The following is a 21,910-nucleotide window of genomic DNA, read 5'->3' on the forward strand; positions in this document are numbered from 1 at the left end:
TAGTATTTCGGGGCACAGTGGTGAGGACACTTGCTTGAGGTGCAGACGGAGGCAGAGAGTGCCCAGGGCACCAGTAGTCGGAGGAGTGGTGGGGACCAGGAACATGCTCAGTCGATGGCTGATGGTGTGCCCCTGGAGTCATCCCTGAGGCAGCAGATGCTGGATGTCCAGCAGGGTGTGCGGGAGGATCTGGCAGAGATACATGAGGGAATGTGTGCCATGGTCTCCGTGATGGAGGAGTCCATGCGGGACTAGCAATGCAATGACCCTCATGGCCGAGTGCACTGCCTCCTCCATGGAGAGTGTGGCGACTCTCATGGAGAGGCTCCTTCAGGAGATCAATCAGGGCTTCCTGGGGATGCGCTTGACCTGCAAGCCCTCACACTGGCAATGACCTCAGGTGGTCACCATCAGTGTGGGAGATAGATTGGGCACCCAGTATCTCAGCCAGGTGACCATTCATCAGTGGTGAGCACGTAGGTCCAAAGTGACCTGACGCTGATGCACGAGCTGCCTGTCGTCTCTGTGGGCTCCTCTCAGGGGACTCCGGATGACGGCAGCAGCTCCTCCACCCCTTTGCCACTGACCGTGGCATCTGATGAGGCTGCGGCGACTGTGGAGATGCCAGCTGTGCCACTGGCCGCTCCCTCCCAGGCGGGGCCAGCACAGGCTCCAAGGGCCAGAGGAAGCCCGCCAAGGTCATCATGGCCAACAGGACAGCAGAGTGAGCAGGCTGTCTCCAACGCCGATGCCAGCGAGGGGGGGGAGCACCGAGACGTAGCACCCGCAAGCAGAAACGTAAAGCACCTTAAGCACAACACAGACTTGTCACTAGTGGTTTTGTTTTACCCCACTTTTATGTAACTGTTAAGTTGGTGTGATGTTCAACACCTTTTCATTTAGTTTGATTTCTGTATGTCAAACTGCAAAGCATTAAATGTGTTGATTCTCAACAAGGTTCTGGGTGCTTCATTAGTTCTGCAGGTAAAGGGGAACCCATGGTGTTATGAGTGACTTGTTTGTCATTGAGCTTTATTGCAATGGCACATAGTGCATGTTGTTGACCAAGCAAATTTTGCTCTCAGGTATTGAGTATGGAGCCTGCAGCCCTGGCATGTAGTGGTGGTTCATCTTTGGTACGCTAGCTGAAGGAGCGTTGGATCAAAACCTCCTGGGTGTCCCTGTCTCTCTGGAGGTTGCCCAGGTCAGCGTCTATCCCCTCAGTGTTCTCCAGAGCGTGTTCATCCTTGGGCTCACTACTGGACTCATCATCTGCTACCAGAGCAGCTGCATCAACATCTTCTTCCTCCACTGAATCCCCCCTTTCCAGCGCCAGATTGTGGAGAGCGCAGATGCAACCAATACCAGCGACACCCACTCTAGGTGGTATTGCAGTGCGCCCCCGAACAGTCCAGGCATCGGAAGCGTATCTTGAGAAGACCAATGATTCTCTCTACCACCGCTCTTGTGGAGATATGGCTCCTATTGTACCGCTGCTCAGCTTCTGTTCTTGGATGGCAGAGAGGCATCAAGCGCCAACTTTTGAGGGGATAGCCCTTGTCACCCACCAGCAATCCATCCAGCCAGGCTGGAGCACTGAAGAGCCTCAACATCTGGGACCAGGATGTAAGCATCATGGGAGCTGCCTGGGTACCTTGCACAGACTTGCAGAATCTGCATCCTGTGGTCACACACTATCTGAACGTTCATGGAGTGGAATCCCTTCCTGTTGATGAAGGCACCCGGCTGAACAGCTGGCGTCTTGATTGCCACATGTGTGCAATTGCGGCAAAGCCTCTGGCTCACTCAGCCTGGCTGGCCTCGTCTGTGCGGTAGTGAATGCAAGTCAATACACCTGAACAGAGCTTCTGTCACCAGCTTCACACAACTGTGGACAGCTGATTGGCAGACTCCACAAAGATCACCCACTGACCCCTGGAAAGAGCTGGAGGCATAGAAGTTGAGGGCCACCGTGACCTTCAGCGCCACTAGCATGGCGTGTCCACCCACACAGTTGGAGCTGATCTCAGGGCTGATCATCTGACAGATGGAGGTCACTATCTCCCTTGAGAGGCGGAGCCTCCTTTGACATTGCACCTCAGACACATTGAGGTAGCTGCATCACTGCCCGTAAACCCTGGCTGCAGGATTGTGGCATCTTCTGTGGCCCTTTCCACCTTGGACTTCCTCTTGGCCCTGCGCCCCTTGTGTCTGCACCTGTCCTCCCACAGGTGGCTCCCCTGGAGGCTGAATATGGACTCCTGGCCTCCTCAACCTTTTGGCCCTCTCTTCCTCCTCAGAGGAGATACCTCCAGCGGAGACCACAATCCCCATTCCCAGGATAAGGGAAGGTTGTCTGATACCTGGAAGGCCCCAAGTGTTATGATTCCTCCAGAGTTCTGAACTGAAGCCTATTATTTCTGTCAAAGCAGCTCTGAAGTGAAATTAAGTAGCAGTAAGTAATACACTAAAGTTCTAACAACTCACATTAGCGGCCCCATTCACCCCTCTTATCCCACCCGTGGATGAGGTTTATACAAATGTCTCCTACCTGCCAGCCCGTTGCACTCGTGCGACGCCCTGAAAATTGCAGAGGCTGAGAAAAATCGTTGTTGATTAATGACTCAAGGGCCCGTTAATTAATGGCGGGCACGCCTCCGAACTCAGTGCCTGTCTTCTGGAGCATCACAATGGTGCACAGGGTCGTTGGGGCACATGCCCAACGTCATTATGCTTCTTTTTACAAGCATGCATGTCGGGCCCGCCCCTGCACGTCAACTGTGAAATTCTGCTCCATATATACTAGTCCTGCCTATTCATTCCAATAAAAATCAATTTCAGAATAAATCAAATTCATTTTCTGCACTGAGCCATCAGAAAAGCCCCTGCAGGAACTTATGAGTGGATGGAGGCAAGATTATGATACATACGAACATACATACCAACAAGGAGCAGGAGTAGGCCATTCAGCCCCTTGAGCCTGCTCTGCCATTTAATAAGATGATGGCTGATCTGATAGAGTACTGAAATCTGCATCCCACCTACTGCCGATAACCTATCATCCCCTCGCTTACCAAGAATCTCTGCTTTAAAATATTCAAAGCCTCTACTTCCATTATCTTTTCAGGAAGAGAATTCCAAAGACTCATGACCCTCTGAGTGAAAAAGTTTCGCCTCATCTCTGTTTTAAACGGGAGACCCCTTATTTTTAAACAGTGACCCCTAGTTCTAGATTCTTCCACAAGAGGAAATATCCTCTTCACATCTACCCTGTCAAGGCCCCTCAGGATCTTAAATGTTTCAAACGCTCATGTCATTTCATTCCTTTTCATTCTTTTCCACTCCAAGTATGCCTCTGCCCTTTCAGAAAAAAATACTTGCAGCAGAGTCTTCCAATGGCTCAATAAGTAAATGGAGCACATGCTATGGTATTAACCCATTCAGGCCAGGAAAGTCCCATGTTCTATTCTTGATTAATGCTCAGTGAGTTAAACTCAGTCAGGACATCCCCAAACTAAGGAGGAGAAAATTGGCCATCTGTTATGCTCCTGATTATAACACCGTTTTCCTGCTGGCTAGTATAGATCTGTCAACATCTGTTTTGGACAGGCTTCATTTAGCTGTTGTCTCCACAGATAAAAAGACACTTATCCATTTTGGCAGGAAGAACAAAAAGGAAGCATATTATGTAGATGGTGAGAGATTGCCAAGCTCTGAGATGCAGAAGGATTTGGTGCATGAATCGCAAAAGGTTAGCATGCAGGTACAGCAATTAATTAGGAAAGCTAATAGAATGTTATTGTTTATTGTGAGGGGAATTGAATACAAAAGTAGAGAGATTATGCTCCAGTTGTACAGGGCATTGGTGAGGCCACATCTGGAGTACTGTGTACAGTTCTGACCTCCTTATTTAAGTAAGATGTAAATGTGTTAGAAGCAGTTCAGAGAAAGTTAACTAGACGATTACCAGGAATGGGCGGTTTGTCTTATGGGGAAAGGTTGGGCTGGCTAGGCTTGTATCCACTGAGGTTTAGAAGAGTAAGAGGTGACTTGATTGAAACCTTTAAGGCAGAGTTAGATAGATTCTTGATTAACAAGGGGGTGAAAGGTTATCGGGATAGGCAGGAATGTGGAGTTGAGATTACATTCAGATCAGCTATGATCTTATTGAATGGCGGAGCAGGCTCAAGGGGCTGAGTGGCCTACTCCTGCTCCTAATTCATATGTTTGTATGTTCACAGCCTAGTTTTGTATGTAAAGAACATGTCAAGCGTTTATATAAAAACCATATGAGTTCACTAATCCCCTTAAGGAAAGGAACCCCCTACCCAATTTGGCCTAGATATGACTCTGAAATGACCTAGCGAATCACTCATTTTAAGCAAGGTCCATTACCATTTTCTCAGAGCAACTAGGGATGAATCATAACAATAGACTTTCTGGCTTTGCCCACATCCCAAGAGCAAATATTGTTAAGGACTGAGGGCTGTTGGCTCCTGTAAACACAGTACAGCAACTTATAAGCACCTTCTTGAAAGGAGGGGAAGATATTTGGGAAAAAATCTTTTGTTCCTGGCAAAGGATTCGGATGTACACCAGGAGAGCAACTTACAGACATGTAAGTTAGGTACCAAATAGTACAGTAAGTGAGGATGTTATCTAGGCAAAATACATCTTGGATTTCAGATGTCAAATTGTGACAGTTTTGACTGCATATCTGATTAAAATATATTTGATAGCAGCTCATAATGACATGCAATCTTCAAATGATTGTTTTTAAAAATTTCTTTTAATATGTAAATCCATTTTGGCTTATACTGAAAGATGACCTAAAAGAAACTCTAAGCCTCATCAAACATTATTTAAGCATCTTGAGGAAATAAAATGCCTTGACTGTAGGTTTTGTTACACAATGCAGAAAGTAGGAGCATTCTACATACATCCATAGGCCACATTTTTCCCTTTCGATGCTGAGCAAGCGCATCAGGAGGTTCAAACTGGAGGTGTGCATGGCTTTAAATTTAAACTTATCAGGCCATTCCCAACATACACCATTTTTTCTGGGGCGGGAAGTCTGGCAGATCATAAAGTGAAATCAGGGTCGCCATTTACATGCCTATTGCAAATGCAATTTTCCCTGACATTGATATTTTCGTTGAGGTGGGTGGGTTACTGAAGGCTATGGGAACCATGCTAGGTAAGTCAATTTGTGAACCTTAGAAGGAGCCTGCTGTGGAGTCGGGAATCTTTTGACAATTGAGTTTAAAAGGTCTTGCCAACTTCAAATATCATAATGTAATGGTTTATGATGATTTAAGTATACTTTCAATGCAGTGATTGATCACAGGGTCCTGTCCTTGAAAGGTAAGTGACCATTAAATTGACCAGCATTGCGTACATGTTCACATGCATTACAGTATTTCATCTAGAGGATTAAGTGCTCTTATGCATTCAACCGGATTGAGAATCTGATTTAAACATTGAGTTTTAAACATCTGAACTGTATATTGATTACAGTCTAGAGATCTGTTGAGACTTTGTAAAAATACTGAACAGATGTCAGACTTTGATTGAATTGCCATTGACCCTTTGAAAAAAAAGTAGATGGCTAGACATCTGGTCAGACAACTTCAAATACTTCATTGTATTGCGTTCTGTAGGCTCTGTTTATTCAGCTGTGCAATGTAATTCCATTATGAATACATGCTGAGTTCCAAACCCTACTAATGGACTTAGCTCCACAGGGGTTGTTTTCACAGCTGTGGAGGGGAATATGTACTTTGTTTAATTGACAGTTTTATGAGCAGATAATAGTTTTAAATGTTTTGAAAGTTTTTGAATGGCTGTTTGTTTATTTTGACAGATAATTGAGCACTTGAGGGAGATGCTTGAATTTTCACGCAGACAGAGGTCTCTGGCTTAGCCAAAATGACATTGGAGCCCTGATTCCAGAAATCCCACCCCTGAACTCGATACCCCTGTTTTTTTTCGGGGTGGGGGGTGTGGGAGTAATGGGGGCAGGCTGCAGTTTGCAGATCCGTGGTTCATGGAGGCAGCTGCACAATAAAAAGTGCAGCTACCTTCCAACAGATCCAACTTTTGTTAGTGGGATGTGCAAAAGGTGATTATGGGCTTCAGACCTTTGAGGAACAGGTTTAGAGCTGCTGGAGTTGTTTGGAGTGGTAGGGTACCCTTTTTGATAGTTCAAGGGACCCCTTTCTGATAGGTCCATGTATTATTTGAGAGCGATTAAGTGCCCTTTGGGAAAGGTAAGGTGGTCTTTGGGGTTGGTAAGAGTAGATATGAATGTGCATGTAAAGTGGATAAGTTTTGTGGAACGATCAAGCTAAATATTTTTTTAAAGTCTGCAGTTTTAAAAAATCAGTTCTTGCAATTGCACTCTGTTGACATAAGTCTTAGGGCGATCATTATAGTATTAGTGGTGCATGATTGATTCCACAACCTATCATTATCACAGCGAGGTGCCTGTTAGTTCACAGCTTGATGATAGCTCTAAGTGCTTATAAAGCCTTTGTTGTGGGGCTATAAATACAAATGTGTGTTTTCATAATGGATTAAGTACTTGAATGAAATGTTTGCATTTATGAGGAATTAAGTAGTTGAAGGAATTTAAATGTATGGAGTGGGTTATTATGAATGAGTGTTTTTTTAGAGAATAGTGAAGTCTGCAATAGACACTTAGAGCTTTATTTTATTTCATCTTAGCATGATTGCTGAGGCCTGCCCATGGTGGATACAGGGTGAGTTGGCATGGAGTGTGTAAGGGCAAAGAGTGGAAGGTGGAGGCATAGGTTGGCATGAGTTGGCACTAAGTTGGCATGGGATATAAAGGGCCATGGAGGGGTGGATAGAGGGGCATAGGCTGGCATGGAGAGTATGAGGGAGTGGGAATGAGGTGGCATGAGTTGGCATGGATGGGAATGTGTGGGAGGAGTGAGGGCTAGAGGGGTGCTTTTTTGTTTCTCTTTCTTACAAGTCCCAGAGCACTGAGGCGGGCCTTTCACATAGCTCACTTCCGCACCTGGCAGCCCCTGTGGCTGCTTCTGAACTCTTTCCAGGGGCAGTGGGCCCTACTCCTGCTAAACCCTCACCGCACAACCCACTCTGCCCCACCTCACCTGAACGAAAAAAATAGAAAATCTGGGGCAGTTTCTCCGAGTCAGGTTTGTGGAGTTGGGAATTTTCCCCACTCTGTGCTCCTGACCCGAGAGTGAAAATTCATCCAGAGTGTTTTTTCAAGGTGGGGGTTTCAATGGATGTATGTTTGATTGACCATTTTACAAGCTTCTAAGTGGGCATTTTTTTCAACTGGAATTTGAATGGCTGGTTGCTTTTCTTTATTTCCTGAGCATTTCAAATAATTCCTAATGTTATCATATAGCTCATGAGTCCTGTAATAGTGGATACTGGGTGAGTGGGTACGGAGATGGATGAGGGACACGGAGATGGATGGAGGGGCATGCAGAATGCATGGAAGTATGGAGGATGCTTGGCAGACATGGAGGGGTGAATGGGGGCTGGGTAGAGGAAGGGTGAGAGCTAAGGGGCCAAACAACCATATAAAGAACTGGGCCGATGTTCTAGTTAACGGAGGTGAGCCTTTTAACCTATCCGCCTCTGCATCTGTGCCTCTCTGTTCCCATCAGACTTGCATTGGAAGGTGACGGCCTCAACTCCAGCCTGCCCCCGACTCTGGAAGATGAAAATTTCAGGTGAATGAGCTGACTTTCACAAGTCAGAAACGATGTCAGGAAATAGCCTGACAAGTGCTACCTGACACCAAGGGGGAAAATGCTGCCCAGTGACTCCCAACTCTAAATAGTATGGTTTCACAACAAAAGCACAGCTTTTGCATTCATTTTTTTCCTGATGCTAGCTAACAAATTACCAAATTTATTGAATTCAATTTCACATTTGCCACAGCAGAATTATGAACCTCTGGGTTTCTAGTCCAGTACTATGTATCTTCTCAATCCTCTTTTCATAATTGAAAACAAACTCAGTTCTTGATTCTCTGTTGATAATTTTAAGTCCTAAAATTCTACAATTATCCCTGAATTCTTTCCAATATTTCAATATAATTCTGAAGGGAGAATACCCAGATATTTGTACATTCTAATATGTCCTCTCTGATACTTTATACAAGGCTAAAATATTCAATGAATTTAAAATCAAATAGCCTTAATGTGCTCCCTGGTACTTGATGAGCCTTACTAATAATACCTTCATGCTGCCTGGGTGCTTTTAGTGAATAGTTGATTATCACACTCAAATCTTTTCCCATTCTCACTGTTGTTAATATAGACCAATTGACTATGCAACTATGCTTTTTCATCCTTTTCTGATATGCTGATCCATGTGAAAATTCATCTGTAATGCCTCAAACATTCACTTACTTTGTATTCCAGGACTTGAACACATAAACAAGGATGACACTCTAATATCGGTTGGGGTTGTGCTGTATTGTCAGAGTTGCAATTCTGCAGAGCAGACATTCAACCTTGGCTTGTTTAGGTTGATATTAAAAGACTCAACAACACTATTTGAAAAAGAGCATTTAATTCTCCCAGAGTGCTTTTTATCTAATTGGAGTATTCCAAATGGCTGCCACATCTGCCAACATAATAACAGTAACTGGATTTCAAAGTAATTAACTATGTGAAGCAATTTGGTCAATTTCACAGGTACAAACATACAAAATAATGGACAGGAAAAGACTGGCTGGTCAATTAGCATGCCTGTTCTCATGACGCCTGTGGCATGACCAGACACTTTCTGATTACACAAGATTCTACCTTGTGAAGTAACTTACTATGAAGTTATTTGTCAGAGCCATTCTGAAAATATAGGTAGTCAATGTCAACCAGGTTACCTTCCTCCACCAATTTAGTAAGCTCTTCGAAAAACTCAATCAATTTTGTTACGTGACCTTCCTTTCAGGAAGTCATGTTCAGTGTCATCAATAGCCCCATCTCTTTCCCTGTAATGATAAAGGGCATAACTAGGATCCCTGCAAGCATCTCCACAATGATAGATGTCAGGCTGATAGCCCTTTAGTTCCCTGGCTCTGTAATGACTCCTTTTTTGAATATTGGAACACAAGTGACTGGCTTTGCAATGTAATGGAACTAGCCCTATCTCTATTAAGCTCTTGAAGATGCAGGCAAAGGGCTCACAGATCACCTGTCCCTTCCCCCTGGGTAGATGTAATCTGAAACTGGAGCCCATTTCTATTTTGAGATTTCCTATTTTATCCAAGATAGTATTTCTGTATTAAAATTGATAAGGCTATTTAAAACAGGGCATCCTACAGCTAGAACATGAGCTGTGATAAAGCACTATGTACATGCAAGTCTTTCAAGTCTTATAAAGTGTTACAAATGAACTGAATGAGCATTTTCTTTTTGCAATTGCTCAGTCACGAAAGCATGTAAGAAAAGATCATCAGTCTCAATGCCTGGCAGAACCCTCCGAGGAATCAATACATCACAGGATGCTGCAAGGCTGTCAAAAAAATTGATACATTCTCAGCTGGTGACATAGATGTGTCAGAATTATTATCATGATAATCCCCCTCATCTATCATCCTGTCTGTACAGCACTAAAACTTCACAGAGTGAGTCACTGTGATTCCATTAGCAGTCCCATCTCAGCTCTCTACTTGCTGGTATTCCAAAGTAGCTTTAGGCAACTGGTAGCAGTTGGGCTGAAGCAAAGCTCTAGAGGTGTGAAATAAACAAAATTATTCAATTCCACATCAATATCTCTCTGCATACTTTCAGAGTTGAACCAAAAATATCCAAGTTAACCAAGTGTTTCATTAACAAGTTATTTGCCGCCAAGCATACTATTAAGTCATACACACCAGCAAGGATCCAAATTTGATAACCAGCTCACATTGAGTTAGCTGATGTCAACTTGATGCAATGAATAAAGATGCTGTAATTGATTTCAGTACACTTGGACTTGGAAGTGGAAAGAAAACAACCAGGGTTCCTGCATTAGATTGATGTCAAGTGACCCCCAACAGAAAAGTGTGAGTAAGGTGAGGACCAAGTTCAGAGCCCAGATTGTCTGTGATGCTGTTCAAAACTGAATATTAAACAGGTAAAAGAGCAGTACTCAGTACAAATAGTATATTTAAAGTTATTACAAACTTGACTGTCCTGTTCCAAATGGCAAAAACACCATTCTGATCTCATTAAAGTTGGTATGTGTACCATCTTGCATGTGACACTGCATCCATCCCATAAAGGATTAAATGAATACATTCTAATCGGTAACAGTTCTCTTCAAATCTGTGATCATAATCGTACACGTCATCCTCTGTCAAAACAACACAGCGTCCTTAAGTGTTTCTGGCTAGTATTCTCATCAAGGTTTTCTACCAGCAATGCTTCTTTAGCACTTATTTCACTGAACCACAGGCATTGATACAAAACATTACAAACACTGCCTCGACTGGAACCCTAAGAATATTGCAAAGGAATACTGCAAATGAACACCCCAGGTTAGTCATCATGCGCTGACTGAATTTAAAAGAAAAATTATTATAAAACTAAACAAGAACATTTCCTGTGCTCACAGTTAGGCATTTCTGGAACCAATTAAATTGAAATATTATCTACATTATTCCACAACTCATTGCAGCCAAACCTCAACTGGAATACTAACATTCCTGGTTTGTGTCTGGGCAGAAATAACTTTATTTTTGCTTTCATAACCTTCAATCCAGGGATTTGCTATTATTTTTATTAAGCATTCATTATAGACCAATAATGTATGCGACAAGCAGTTGAATTACGGACATACGAATTGGCACTGCCTAGGAATCAAATTGCCTCATGTGAAGGTCTTGGCAGGAAAAGTACAACAAGTTCATGTGACTAAACACTTGCAAATCTTAAGGAGGAATAATTTGTATCTTATCTTTGGACATCAAAAACAGTTGTGAATTCTACCATTCCAAATAGTAAAACTTCACCATTCTGGAATGAGGATCCTGGAATCCTCTGCCTGAAAGGGTGGTGGAAACAGATTCAGTAGTCATTTTCAAAAGGGAATTGGATATATACTTGAAAAGTTAAAAATTGCAGTGATATGTGGAATGAGTGGGGGGATTGGAACTAATTGGATAGCTCTACCAAAGAACCAGCATAGGCACGGTGGACCACATGGCCTGCTTTACATTTTTTTTTTACTGTTCCATGATGCCATGTTGTGATAAAAAGTAAAACTGCGAATGGTGAAAATCTGAGATAAAATCAGAAAATCCTGGAAATGCACAACCGTCTTGTCAATGCCTCAAACAGAAAGAGAGATTTGTGTCTAAAGTTGAAATCCCTTGTTGGAATTGACGAGAGCCTCCACTTGAAACAGCCATTTGAGCCACATGTTTTTGTCTTTCAGATACTGATGAACTTGTGTATTTCTAAAACTTTAGTTTTTATGCTACATTGTACTTGTGTTGCCTCTTTTTTTCTTATCCTTCTCAAGGTTGCGCCTGCAATGGCTCAGTGGTGGCACTCTCTCCTCTGTGTTAGAAGGTCATGGGTTTAAGTCTTATTCTAGAGGCTTGAGCACATATTCAGGCAGACAGTCCCAGTGAAAGGGAGTGCGCTGTACTGTCGGAGGTACCGTCTTTCAGATGGTGAACTCTTGATCTTGGGATTACAAACCCAGTACCATAGCCACTTGGCTATTTAGGCCAAGCCCTAATCTATTTAGGCCAAGCCTTTTCAGATGGTGAAGGTGTACAAAAGGGTCTATCCTCTAAGGCGGACGTAAAAGATCCTCCACCACTTTTTCAAAAAAACGTGGGGGAGTTCTCCTCAGGCTCATGGTCAATAGTTATCCCTCAACCATCATGGCAAACAGATTATGTGGTCATGTCTAAGGACACCCATCATTGTCACTTCTGTTTCACAAAGCTATGCCATCTACTGCAGAAAGCAGGTGAGAGCAGGATCAATAACCTGCCAACAACGCAAAGAATGGCCACTTGGGTGAGGTGTAAACACTTGGTTGAGCCGCTTATGAAGCAGATTGAAACAATAGGAGTGAGAGGTGAGATTCAGTCCACTATGATAACATTTTCTTGGAGAAATATTAAAAATGAACCATTTCTTTTTTTGTTTGTGAAACACTAATGTGGAATAGATAAATTAATGCATTCTAAAATAATGTTCAAAACAAAAATGGTTCAAGACTAGGTCCAAAACATGGATAATAACAACTGTATTAACAAGATACAGAATTGTAATTCCAGTAAGCAAGAGAAGTGGAAATTATTTCAGATAAAATCATTTCTGGAATCAATCAATGTTTCCAACAACTTGTACTGTGCCTTTAACATAACAAAATGTCTTAAGGCGCTTCACAGGAGTGTTATCGAACAAATTTTGACTATGAGTCACTTAAGGACATATTAGGCCAGATGACCAAAAGTTTGGTCAAAGTAGTAGGTTTTAAGGAGTGTCGTAAATGTAGAGAGGCAGAGAGGTTTAGGGAAGGAATTCCAGAACTGGTGAACCATCTGATAGAGCAAATATATTTATCTGGTAAATTAAAAAAAATATTGGGCAGAATTTTCTGCCTGCCGGGTGGGTGGGCCCAACCCAATCTCTAGCAGGCGGGGAGCCATTTTACATGGACAGACCAATTAAGGGGGGTGGGGGGGGGGGGGGGGGGGGGGGGGGGGTGGGGGTGGGGGAGGGATTCCTCAAAGCGAGAGTGCGCTCTTTCGCACATGTGCACAAAAGAGCGCACATCTCCCTGAGGCTAAGTGCTGCCTCAGGGAGATCGCTGACACTTTTAAAAATATTAAAAATAGGAAAAAAAAATCCCTAACATGTCCCTCTCAACTGACAATATCACATGAGATGGGACATGTTCATTATTAACATAATAACTTTATTAAAAATTTTAAAACCCTGCAGGAAACCTCACCCCGCCCTTGGATAAGGTTTCATGTTCTTTCTGTTTGCCGCTGGGGCTCCTGGCCTGCCTGCCAACCTTAAGGTTGGACAGGGAGGTACACTAAGTACTAAGTACTTTAATTGATCTGTCAAGCCTCAATTGGCCATTGACAGATCGGTGTGCCCGCAGCTGATTTTGCTGTGGGCCCGCCTTCCTGAAAATTTAAATGGACCAGGATGATGTCGGGAGTTCTGCCCAATGTCATCCCGCGTAATTTTACGCGTCGGCGAGTGAGCCCCGCCCCTTGCTCACCAGCGGCAAAATACTGCCCATTGACTATAAAGTAAATAAGTTAAACAGTGCATTACATTCTACACATTCTCCTGTGGTTTGGTTCCAGTGTTGTTGGAGGTGGGTGATGGCTTGTTATGTTAACATTGTTGGAATGTGTTTGAAAGTTCCGATTTTGAAGCAACTTTCAAGGGCAAAGTTACACCATTTATATAGGCAGTGCTATTAATAATTTACCTGTAATATGCAAACCATTTCATGAAAATAATACAAAATGCTCATACAGCAATGTGACAGTGCCAACTAAAGTACTCTTGTGGCAAAAAGTGTGAAAATGGCAAATGTGGTACCTTTCTGAATCTTCTGGTGAAAGTTGATGGCGTCCACAGATGCAGTCACAATGTTAGTCTTGCAATGCCGAGCTGCCACAATGCCAGCCACCTCATCCATCAGCTTCATAGTGACACCTGAAAGGAAAGATCCATTTAAATAACTGGCAAACACAGTATAAACAAGTGAAAAAGATGAAAAAAACCTCTTCTAAACATATTGCCAGTGTCTGAATAAACCTTGACTTTAATGTTCATTTCTCACTATTTACAAACATTCAGTTGGTAATGGTTTAGGAAAGTAAATCCTGCCCACTACCTCAAAGTCAGCCTTGACTGTAGGATAAAGGAGTACTTTTTTAAACTATCGTAGGGCAATTTTAGAATATATCAAGGAAGTCTTTCTTCACACATGGAATGATCGACATTTGAAATGGACTTCCCCCTTGGGTAATGGAATCAAAATCCTTGGAGCAATTTAATAGGCAGTTGACTGCAGGCTTAATGAAAGACTTGCATTAATATAACACCTTTCACAACCTCATGATATCCCAAAGCATTTTACAGTCAATGAAGTAGTTTTGAAGTATAGTTTCTGTTGTAATGTGAGAAACGCAGCAGCCAAATGGCACACAGCAAGGTCCAGTAAACCACAATGTAATAATAACCAAATAATTTTTTAGGTCCTGCTTAGAAATTAGTAATGGCCAGGACATTGGGTAGCAGTCCCTTGCACTTCTTCAAGATAATCCCATGGGATCTTTTACACCCACCTGAGAGGTTAGGCAGGGCTTCCGTTTAATGTTTCATTCGAAAGACAGCACCTCCAAAAGTGCAACATTATCTCAGTGCTGCACTGTCAACTTAGACATTATGTTCAAGTGTTGGAGTGAGGCTTGAACCCACAACCTTCCGACTCATAAACCAGGATTTTCCAGTTGTCGGGCTGGCTTGGTGGGAGCGGGCGGTTACGGAGCCGACTGCCGCCTGCAATCGGCACCGCACCGTGATTTTATGCGGGCGGACCAATTAAAGCCCGCCCTATGTGAATTGTGAACGGTAGCGCTGAGGTGCTTCCTGTGCGGGCGGGGGGGAGGGGGTAAGTCAGGTCCAGCGCTCTTTTGTATATGCACGCAAAAGAGTGATTCAATCTCCCTGAGGCACGGAACTTCCTCAGTGAGATTGAAGCACTTTTTAAAAAATACATAAGGACATTAAAAATTTAATGAAACATATCCCCTCATGTGACTGTGTCACATGAGATGGGACATGTTTTTATTTTCAAAATAAAGCTTTTATTTCATCAGTATTAGCTTTAGGAAACCTCATCCCACTCATGGATGAGGTTTCCTAAAAAACGTAACAACTTTCTAAGTCTTTTACAGTGAAGACAGACTTTATTATTTAAGTTTCTAAGTTTTTTTTTGTGGTTAAGTTCTTCATCAAAGGGACATTTTGTTTGGTTGTTAGTTATTTTAGAAAAGGCATAATGATGCTAGGGTAGGCTGCAGTGTTGTTAAGCAAATAGGAGCATGGGAACATAGGAACATAGAACTTAGGAGCAGGAGAAGGCCATCCAGCCCTTCAAACCTGCTCTGCCATTCAGTAAGATCATGGCTGATCTGGTTGTGGTCTCAACTCCACTTTCTTGTCTGCCCCTATAACCTCTGACTCCCTTGTCAAAAATCCTTCTTGCTCTACCTTGAATAAATTCAATGACCCAGCCTCCACTGCTTTCTGGGGAAGAGAATTCCAAATACTAATGACCCTCAGAGAAAAAAATTCTCCTCATCTCCATCTTAAAAGGGAGACTTCTTATTGTTAAATTGTGTCCCCGAGTTCTAGTCTCCCTCTCAAGTAGAAACATCCTCCCAGTATCAACCCTGTCAAGTCCCCTCAGGATCTTATACATTTCAATAAGATCACCTCTCATTCTTCTAAACTCCAATGGGTATAGGCCCAACCTGTTCAACCTTTCTTCATTAACTAAGCCCCTCATTCCAGGAATGAGTCGAGTGAACCTTCTCTGAACTGCTTTTAATGCAATTATGTCTTTTTTTCAAATAAGGAGACCAAAACTGTACACATTATTCCAGAAGCGGTCTCATCAAGACCCTGTACAATTGCAGTAAAACTTCCCTACTCTTATTTCCATTTCCCTTGCAATAAATGCCAGCATTCCATTTGCCTTCCTAATCACTTGCTTTACTGCATACTAACTTTATGTGATTCATGTACCAGGACACCCTGATTCTCTGAGTTTTGCAACCTCTGTCCATTTAAATAGTAAACTGCTTTTCCATTCTTCCTGCCAAAGTGAACAAGATCATATTTTCCCACATTACACTCGGTCTTCCAAATTTTTTCCCACTCACTTAATCTGTCTATATTCCTTTGCAGACTCTTTAGCTCCTGACAACTTATTTTCCTACCTATCCTGGAGTCATCAGCAAATTTAGCTACCATACATTCGGTCCCTTCATTTAAGTCTTTGATGTAGATTATAAGTTGTCAAGGATCCAGCATTGATCTCTGTGGCACTCCACTAGTTACAGCTTGCCAACCTGAAGAAGACCCATTTATCCCGACTGTTTTCTGTTAGCCAACAAATGCTTTACCCATGCTACTATGCTACTCCCTACACCATGAAATCTTATCTAGTGTAGTAACCTTTGATATAGCACCTTGTCAAATGCCTTCTGAAATCCAAATACACCACATCTACCGGTTCCCCTATTTTCACCTTGCTTATTACTTCCTCAAAAATCTCTAATAAATTGGTTACACACTATTTCCCTTTCACAAAGTCATGTTGGCTCTGCCTGATGAAATTATGATTTTCTAAGTATCCAGTTATAACCTCCTTAATAATGGATTCTAGAATTTCCTATGACAGGTGTTAGACTAACTGGTCTGGAGTTTCCTGCTTTCTGTCACCCTCCATCCTTGAATAAAGGTGTTATATTAGCTATTTCCAATCCACTGGGACCCGTCCAGAATCTAAGGAATTTTGGAATATTATAACCAATGCATCTGTTATCTCCACAGCCACTTATTTTAAGACCCTGGGATGCAGGCCATCTGGTGCCGAGAACTTGTCAGCCTTTAGGTCTAATAGTTTTCTGGCACCCCTTCCCTAGGGACGGTGATTGTTTTAAGTTCCCCCCTCCTATTCACCTCTTGATTCTCAAGTATCTTTGGGAAGTTTTCTAAGTCTTTTACAGTGAAGACAGACACAAAATACCTGTTCAAGCCTCTGCCATTTCCTTATTTTCCATTATCAATTCCTCAGACTCACTCTCTAGAGGATCAACATTAGCTTTAGTTATTCTTTTCCTATTTAAATACTTGTAGAAACTTTTAATTTTTGCTTTTATATTGCTAGCTAGCTTTCTCATACTCTGCTTTCTCCCTCTTTAATTTTTTTAAGTAATTCTTTGCTGGTTCTTAAATCTGACCAATCATCCGACCTATCATTAATCTTTGCAGATTTGTACAGTGTTTCATTCAATTTGATGCTGTCCTTAACTTTCTTATTCAGCCATGGATGATGCATCCTTCCCAAGGGTTCTTTCTTTCTCACTGGGATAAATCTTTGCTGAGAGTTATTAAATATCTCCTTAAAAATCTGCTACTATATCCTAATTGTCCTACCTTTCAACCTAGTTTCCCAATTCACTTTAGCTAGATCTGCTTTCATACCCTTTTAATTACATTTATTTAGGCTGAAAACACTAGTCCTAGACCCAGACTTCTTCCCTTCAAACTGAACATGAAATTCTATCATGTTATGATCACTGTTGCCTAGACGCTCCTTTACCATGAGGTTATTGATTAATCCTGTCTCATTGCTCGATTACCAGGTCCAGAATAGCCTACTCCTTGGTTGGCTCCAGAACGTACTGTTCCAAGAAATTGTCTCGCAAACACTCTACGAACTAATTTTCCAGGCTACCTTTGCCAATCTGATTCACCCAATCTATATGCAGAGTAAAGTCACCCAAGATTATTGCAGTACCTTTCTTACATGCCCCATTTATTTCTTCCTGTATACTTTGTCTTACTATGTAATTACTGTTAGGGGGCCTATAAACTACTTCCACAAGTGACCTCTTACCTTTCCTATTTCTTATCTCAACCCCAAACTGATTCTAGATCTTGCTTTTTTGAGCTGTCATCTCTCATTATTGTACTAACGATATCCTTAATTAACAGAGTTACCCCACCACCTTTTCCCAGCTTCACATCTTTTTGAAATATTAAATATCTTTCAATATTTAGGTAACAGCCTTGGTCACCCTGCAACCATGTCTCAGTAATGACTATCAGGTCATTAACATTTATTTCTATCTGTGCTAACTATTCATCCATTTTGTTATGAATGCTGTGAGCATTCAGATACAGCGCCTTTAACTTTGTCTTTTTTATCACTTTCACAACACCTGGCCTTATCTGCTGGTGCTTTCTGTCCCTTCCTGCCACACTCTGGTTATTGATACCCAAATAACTACCCTGCTCTAGTACCTCATTGCTTCCCAATGATTTACTACATCTCCTCTCACATGATCCCTTCCCCCCACTTTTTAGTTTAAAGCCCTCTCTACTATCTTAGTTATTCAACTTGCCAGAACACTGGTCCCAGCACAGTTTAGATGAAAACCTTCCCAACTGTAGAGCTCCCACTTTCCCCAGTACTGGTGCCTGTGCCCCATGAATCAAAACCCATTTCTCATGCCATGCATTTAGCTCTCTAATCTTATTTATCCTATGCCAATTTGCTCATGCCTCAGGTAATAATCCAGAAATTATTACCTTTGAGGTTCTGCTTTTTAACTTAGTCCCTAGTTGCTCATAATTCCTAATAATACCATAATGGCCATTTCATGTTGCCAAGCAAACAATCTTGCAATAGGTCGTTAAACATTCTTTAATATTGATGATTTCTCAAGTCAAAATCCAACTCAGTCCGTTTATAGAAATCTAATATATCACCAAATTTAATTAATACAGGTGAGATATGATAGCTGATTTCAGATAGAAATTTAAGAACGTAATAAAGTCGCAGAAAGAAATTTCATATCAATTATATTACATGAATTATCTGTGAATATTATGAACATCTGTGCCTGTCCCCAATTCCCCAGTGTAGCAGAGAATCCTCCTGATTTACACTCTCTGGGGCAGGACAGTTGGGGATGTTTGTCTGCAATGCCATGAGTCAGGAGCCAACAGAGCTAATCCAGGGCCCTCGTGGATGACTTTTCATGGAGAGACATGGTCACGAGTCTTCAGGCCATCATTCTGAATGAGAAATGTTATGTAGTCAATGAGTACTGCTATCTTTGCCTTGTCCTCTTCCCCTCCCCCATCACAATTGCACACTTTAGCTTTTTCAAAGACTGCGTGATATTATGAAGTCTTCATCCAGTGTTCAATGGTTGAAGAAAAGACAAGACCAGAAAATAAAAGTCGTGTGTAATACTACAATTGATGGTCCAGGTTAGATTTCTATTCTGTTTTTAGTGACTCACAGATCTGTTGATGCAGGCTGCAATAGCAAGGTCTAGGGCACACTGATCCATGGCTCTATGAAATTAACTGAAATAAATAAGTGTGGGGACATCTTTCTCTCAGCTCACTTCATTTGTGTGCTGGGTTGGAGATGCACTACTAAGGAGCAGTGATGTGCAAGTGCACTGTGTCTTCCTGAATATCCTTTCAACAGGAGGAGAGATGTTAATTGGGAAAGGAAACAGGTTTCCAGTTACAAGTAGGCAGTACAAGTCATGGCCAACCTTTTCATTACTGAGCTTTGTGGGGTCAAAGGAAGACGGGTGCACACAGTAAAATCACAGCAGCCCCACTTTTATAGCCAATTCCCTTTAAACTGCTATTTTCAGAATATATTACTAAAGATTCATTGTTAGTTTGCAGAAATGTGTTTTTTTCCTTTAAATTTACTCTCCTCAACCCAATTTACTTATAAGCTAAAAAGCAGACAGCAGACACCTCATGCTGGGTGACCATATGTTACAGAGTCCTCTTGTTCAGAGAGCAATCAAGTTGCAGACTCCTCCATGTCACCCAGTGTAGCTGGCAGAAAAGGTCACTTCCACGCAGCTGAATTTGATTGAGAGCTGCAGCCTTGATCAGTTGGAAGATCTTGTGATAGTTTTCCTTTATGTTAATTATCAAGAGTCGTTGCTCCAGTAGGTCAATGTACCCAGGTGCAGCGCTACAGATGTCATGTTGCAAATGCCACACTCCAGATGTCACACTTCATTACAGGTGCAAAACAACGTTAAAATGCTGTCTGCATCTGACCTGTACTTTGAAACTCCACCTTAAAACTGACAAACACAGTCCAATATTCAAATTTCTCTGACCAAACAACAGCTAAACTCTGCCTGATCTGAGAGACTTACAATTAGACTATCCTGTCATAAAGAAACACCTTAGCAAAATAACACAATATACATTACATAGTATAATACTGCTGCTTTTATAAGTAAATTATCCTTCGTTTCAGCTGTGGCTATAGAAATATGCTTGTACGTATATACCCAAATCTTCAATGTCCAGAGAATTGAAATCTGGACTTAAGATTGTGTTGCGTGTTGGGGCACTACGGAAGTCCTAGCACACATGCATGCACTATAATTGCCCGGGAAGTTTAAACTTCCAATGGGCTGATTTGCACTGCTAGGCAACCTCCGTGAATGTCTCCAACCCTCAGCTCAGTGTCAGAAACTTGGGCCACATACTTGGGGCTTATCTGGATACTTACCCTGGAAATGTTACACTGGTGAATACATGGTCTAGCTTAGAGATTAGTCAGTGTAATTGAAGTGCGCACCACAACCTATCCCGCCAATCACCCCACCCAACCCAACTCTCTCCTGTTGCCAGCCACCCCCCCTGATCCTACTACCTTCCTGACCCAACCAGACTGCCCACCTGACTCGATCACCCACCCAACCGAACTCCCCAACCTGACCACAGCCCTGGTCCGACACAAACTAAGTACCTGACACTGCCCACTTGATTCGACTGCCCACCCAACCCGACTGCCACTCCTGGCCTGACCACCCCACCGGCCTGACTAGATTCCCCAAACCCTTGTAGACCTGATTACCCAACCAACCTGACTATCCGCACCCCCCCTCCCCACCCCCCAAGCCGACTGCTCACTCACCCATCTACTCACTCATTCATCCATTCACTAACCCATATTCATTGATGAAAAGACTTGGGACCTTTAAAAACTTATCTGAATACAGCAGCTAGTGCAGAATAAAGGGGAGTGTCCTCTCCTTCCTTCAACTTTCCTGTGCTCGCTGGGCTTACCTTGGAGAGGCTGCGCTGGCCCATTTCTGCGTCAGCCAGAATCAGCTGAAAATGGGCAGTTCTGTCAGGGCACAGAAAACTCTGCAGGCCATGGCAAGGCCCATTACGACTGCTGACTAGAAGATCTGGGCCATAAAAACCCTACATCCAGCATAGGTCTGTCACATTCCAGACTGGACAATTCAAAGTGCCAAGATCTTTTGTACAGATGCAAACAATCTTACAAAAAGAGAAGGAAAGGGAATCATTTCATGCTGGATTCTTGTGTCCTGGGGCCAGAAACTTACAAGTTGCTTCAAATCTTCTCTCACCAAGGTCAGGAGTTTATACATGCAGCAACCATCATCCTTATTTACCTACCTTTGCTCCACTTCAATGTAGGAATACTTGAGCAATGGTCTTAAAAGGACAGACTAGATTAAACAAAGCCCCAACTTTACAGCTAAAAATCATAGCTATGCTCCAGAATATCTGTGAGCTATACCCCAGGACTTAAAAATCCATTTTTTGAACAAAATTTAGTCTCTAAAATGCTCTTCCTCATTTCTGTAGGTTGATAAAAGAAACCTCTCAGAAATATTCCCAGTTCCAGCTGCAATATTTTACATTAGTGTGAAAATTGCTCTGCTTCAATTAATTATTTTGTAACAAGCACAGCGCACGGTAGTGATATTTTATTGTCTAACCTCTTGATTGTTTTTAAATAAAACTTGCTGAGGTCAAGTAAAAAGACAATATATATTTCTTGTTAATTCTCTAAAGGTGGCTGCATTGTTGAAACACACCGGTGTTTATTTTAGATGCCCTTCCAACAATTTGTACTGGAATTGAAATCATATCCCAGAAGTGAAAGGGCTGTGTGCTAATCTAATCATCAAAATGGTTCTCTAGTCAGCAAAAGAACCAGAGGCGACATGAGGAAAAACAAGTTTATGTAGTGGGTTGTTATGATCTGGAAATATACTGCCTGAAAGAGTGGCAGAAGCAGATCCAATAATAACTTT

The 21,910-nt window shown here is 42.3% G+C and overlaps 1 protein-coding gene across 6 annotated transcripts in view; it reads right to left on the minus strand.

Annotated features, from left to right (window-relative positions):
* acot7 (acyl-CoA thioesterase 7) overlaps positions 1–21,910 on the minus strand; it is a 266,042-nt gene that overhangs the window by 62,317 nt on the left and 181,815 nt on the right. For all 6 annotated transcript variants that reach the window (XM_041207194.1, XM_041207193.1, XM_041207196.1 and 3 more), the window contains one exon: positions 13,581–13,697. In XM_041207194.1, coding sequence (XP_041063128.1) covers positions 13,581–13,697 — 117 coding nt within the window. The remainder of the gene's footprint in view (positions 1–13,580; positions 13,698–21,910) is intronic.

This window comes from Carcharodon carcharias, chromosome 15 (genome assembly GCF_017639515.1).
Source record: "Carcharodon carcharias isolate sCarCar2 chromosome 15, sCarCar2.pri, whole genome shotgun sequence".
Classification (NCBI taxonomy): Eukaryota; Metazoa; Chordata; class Chondrichthyes; order Lamniformes; family Lamnidae; genus Carcharodon; species Carcharodon carcharias.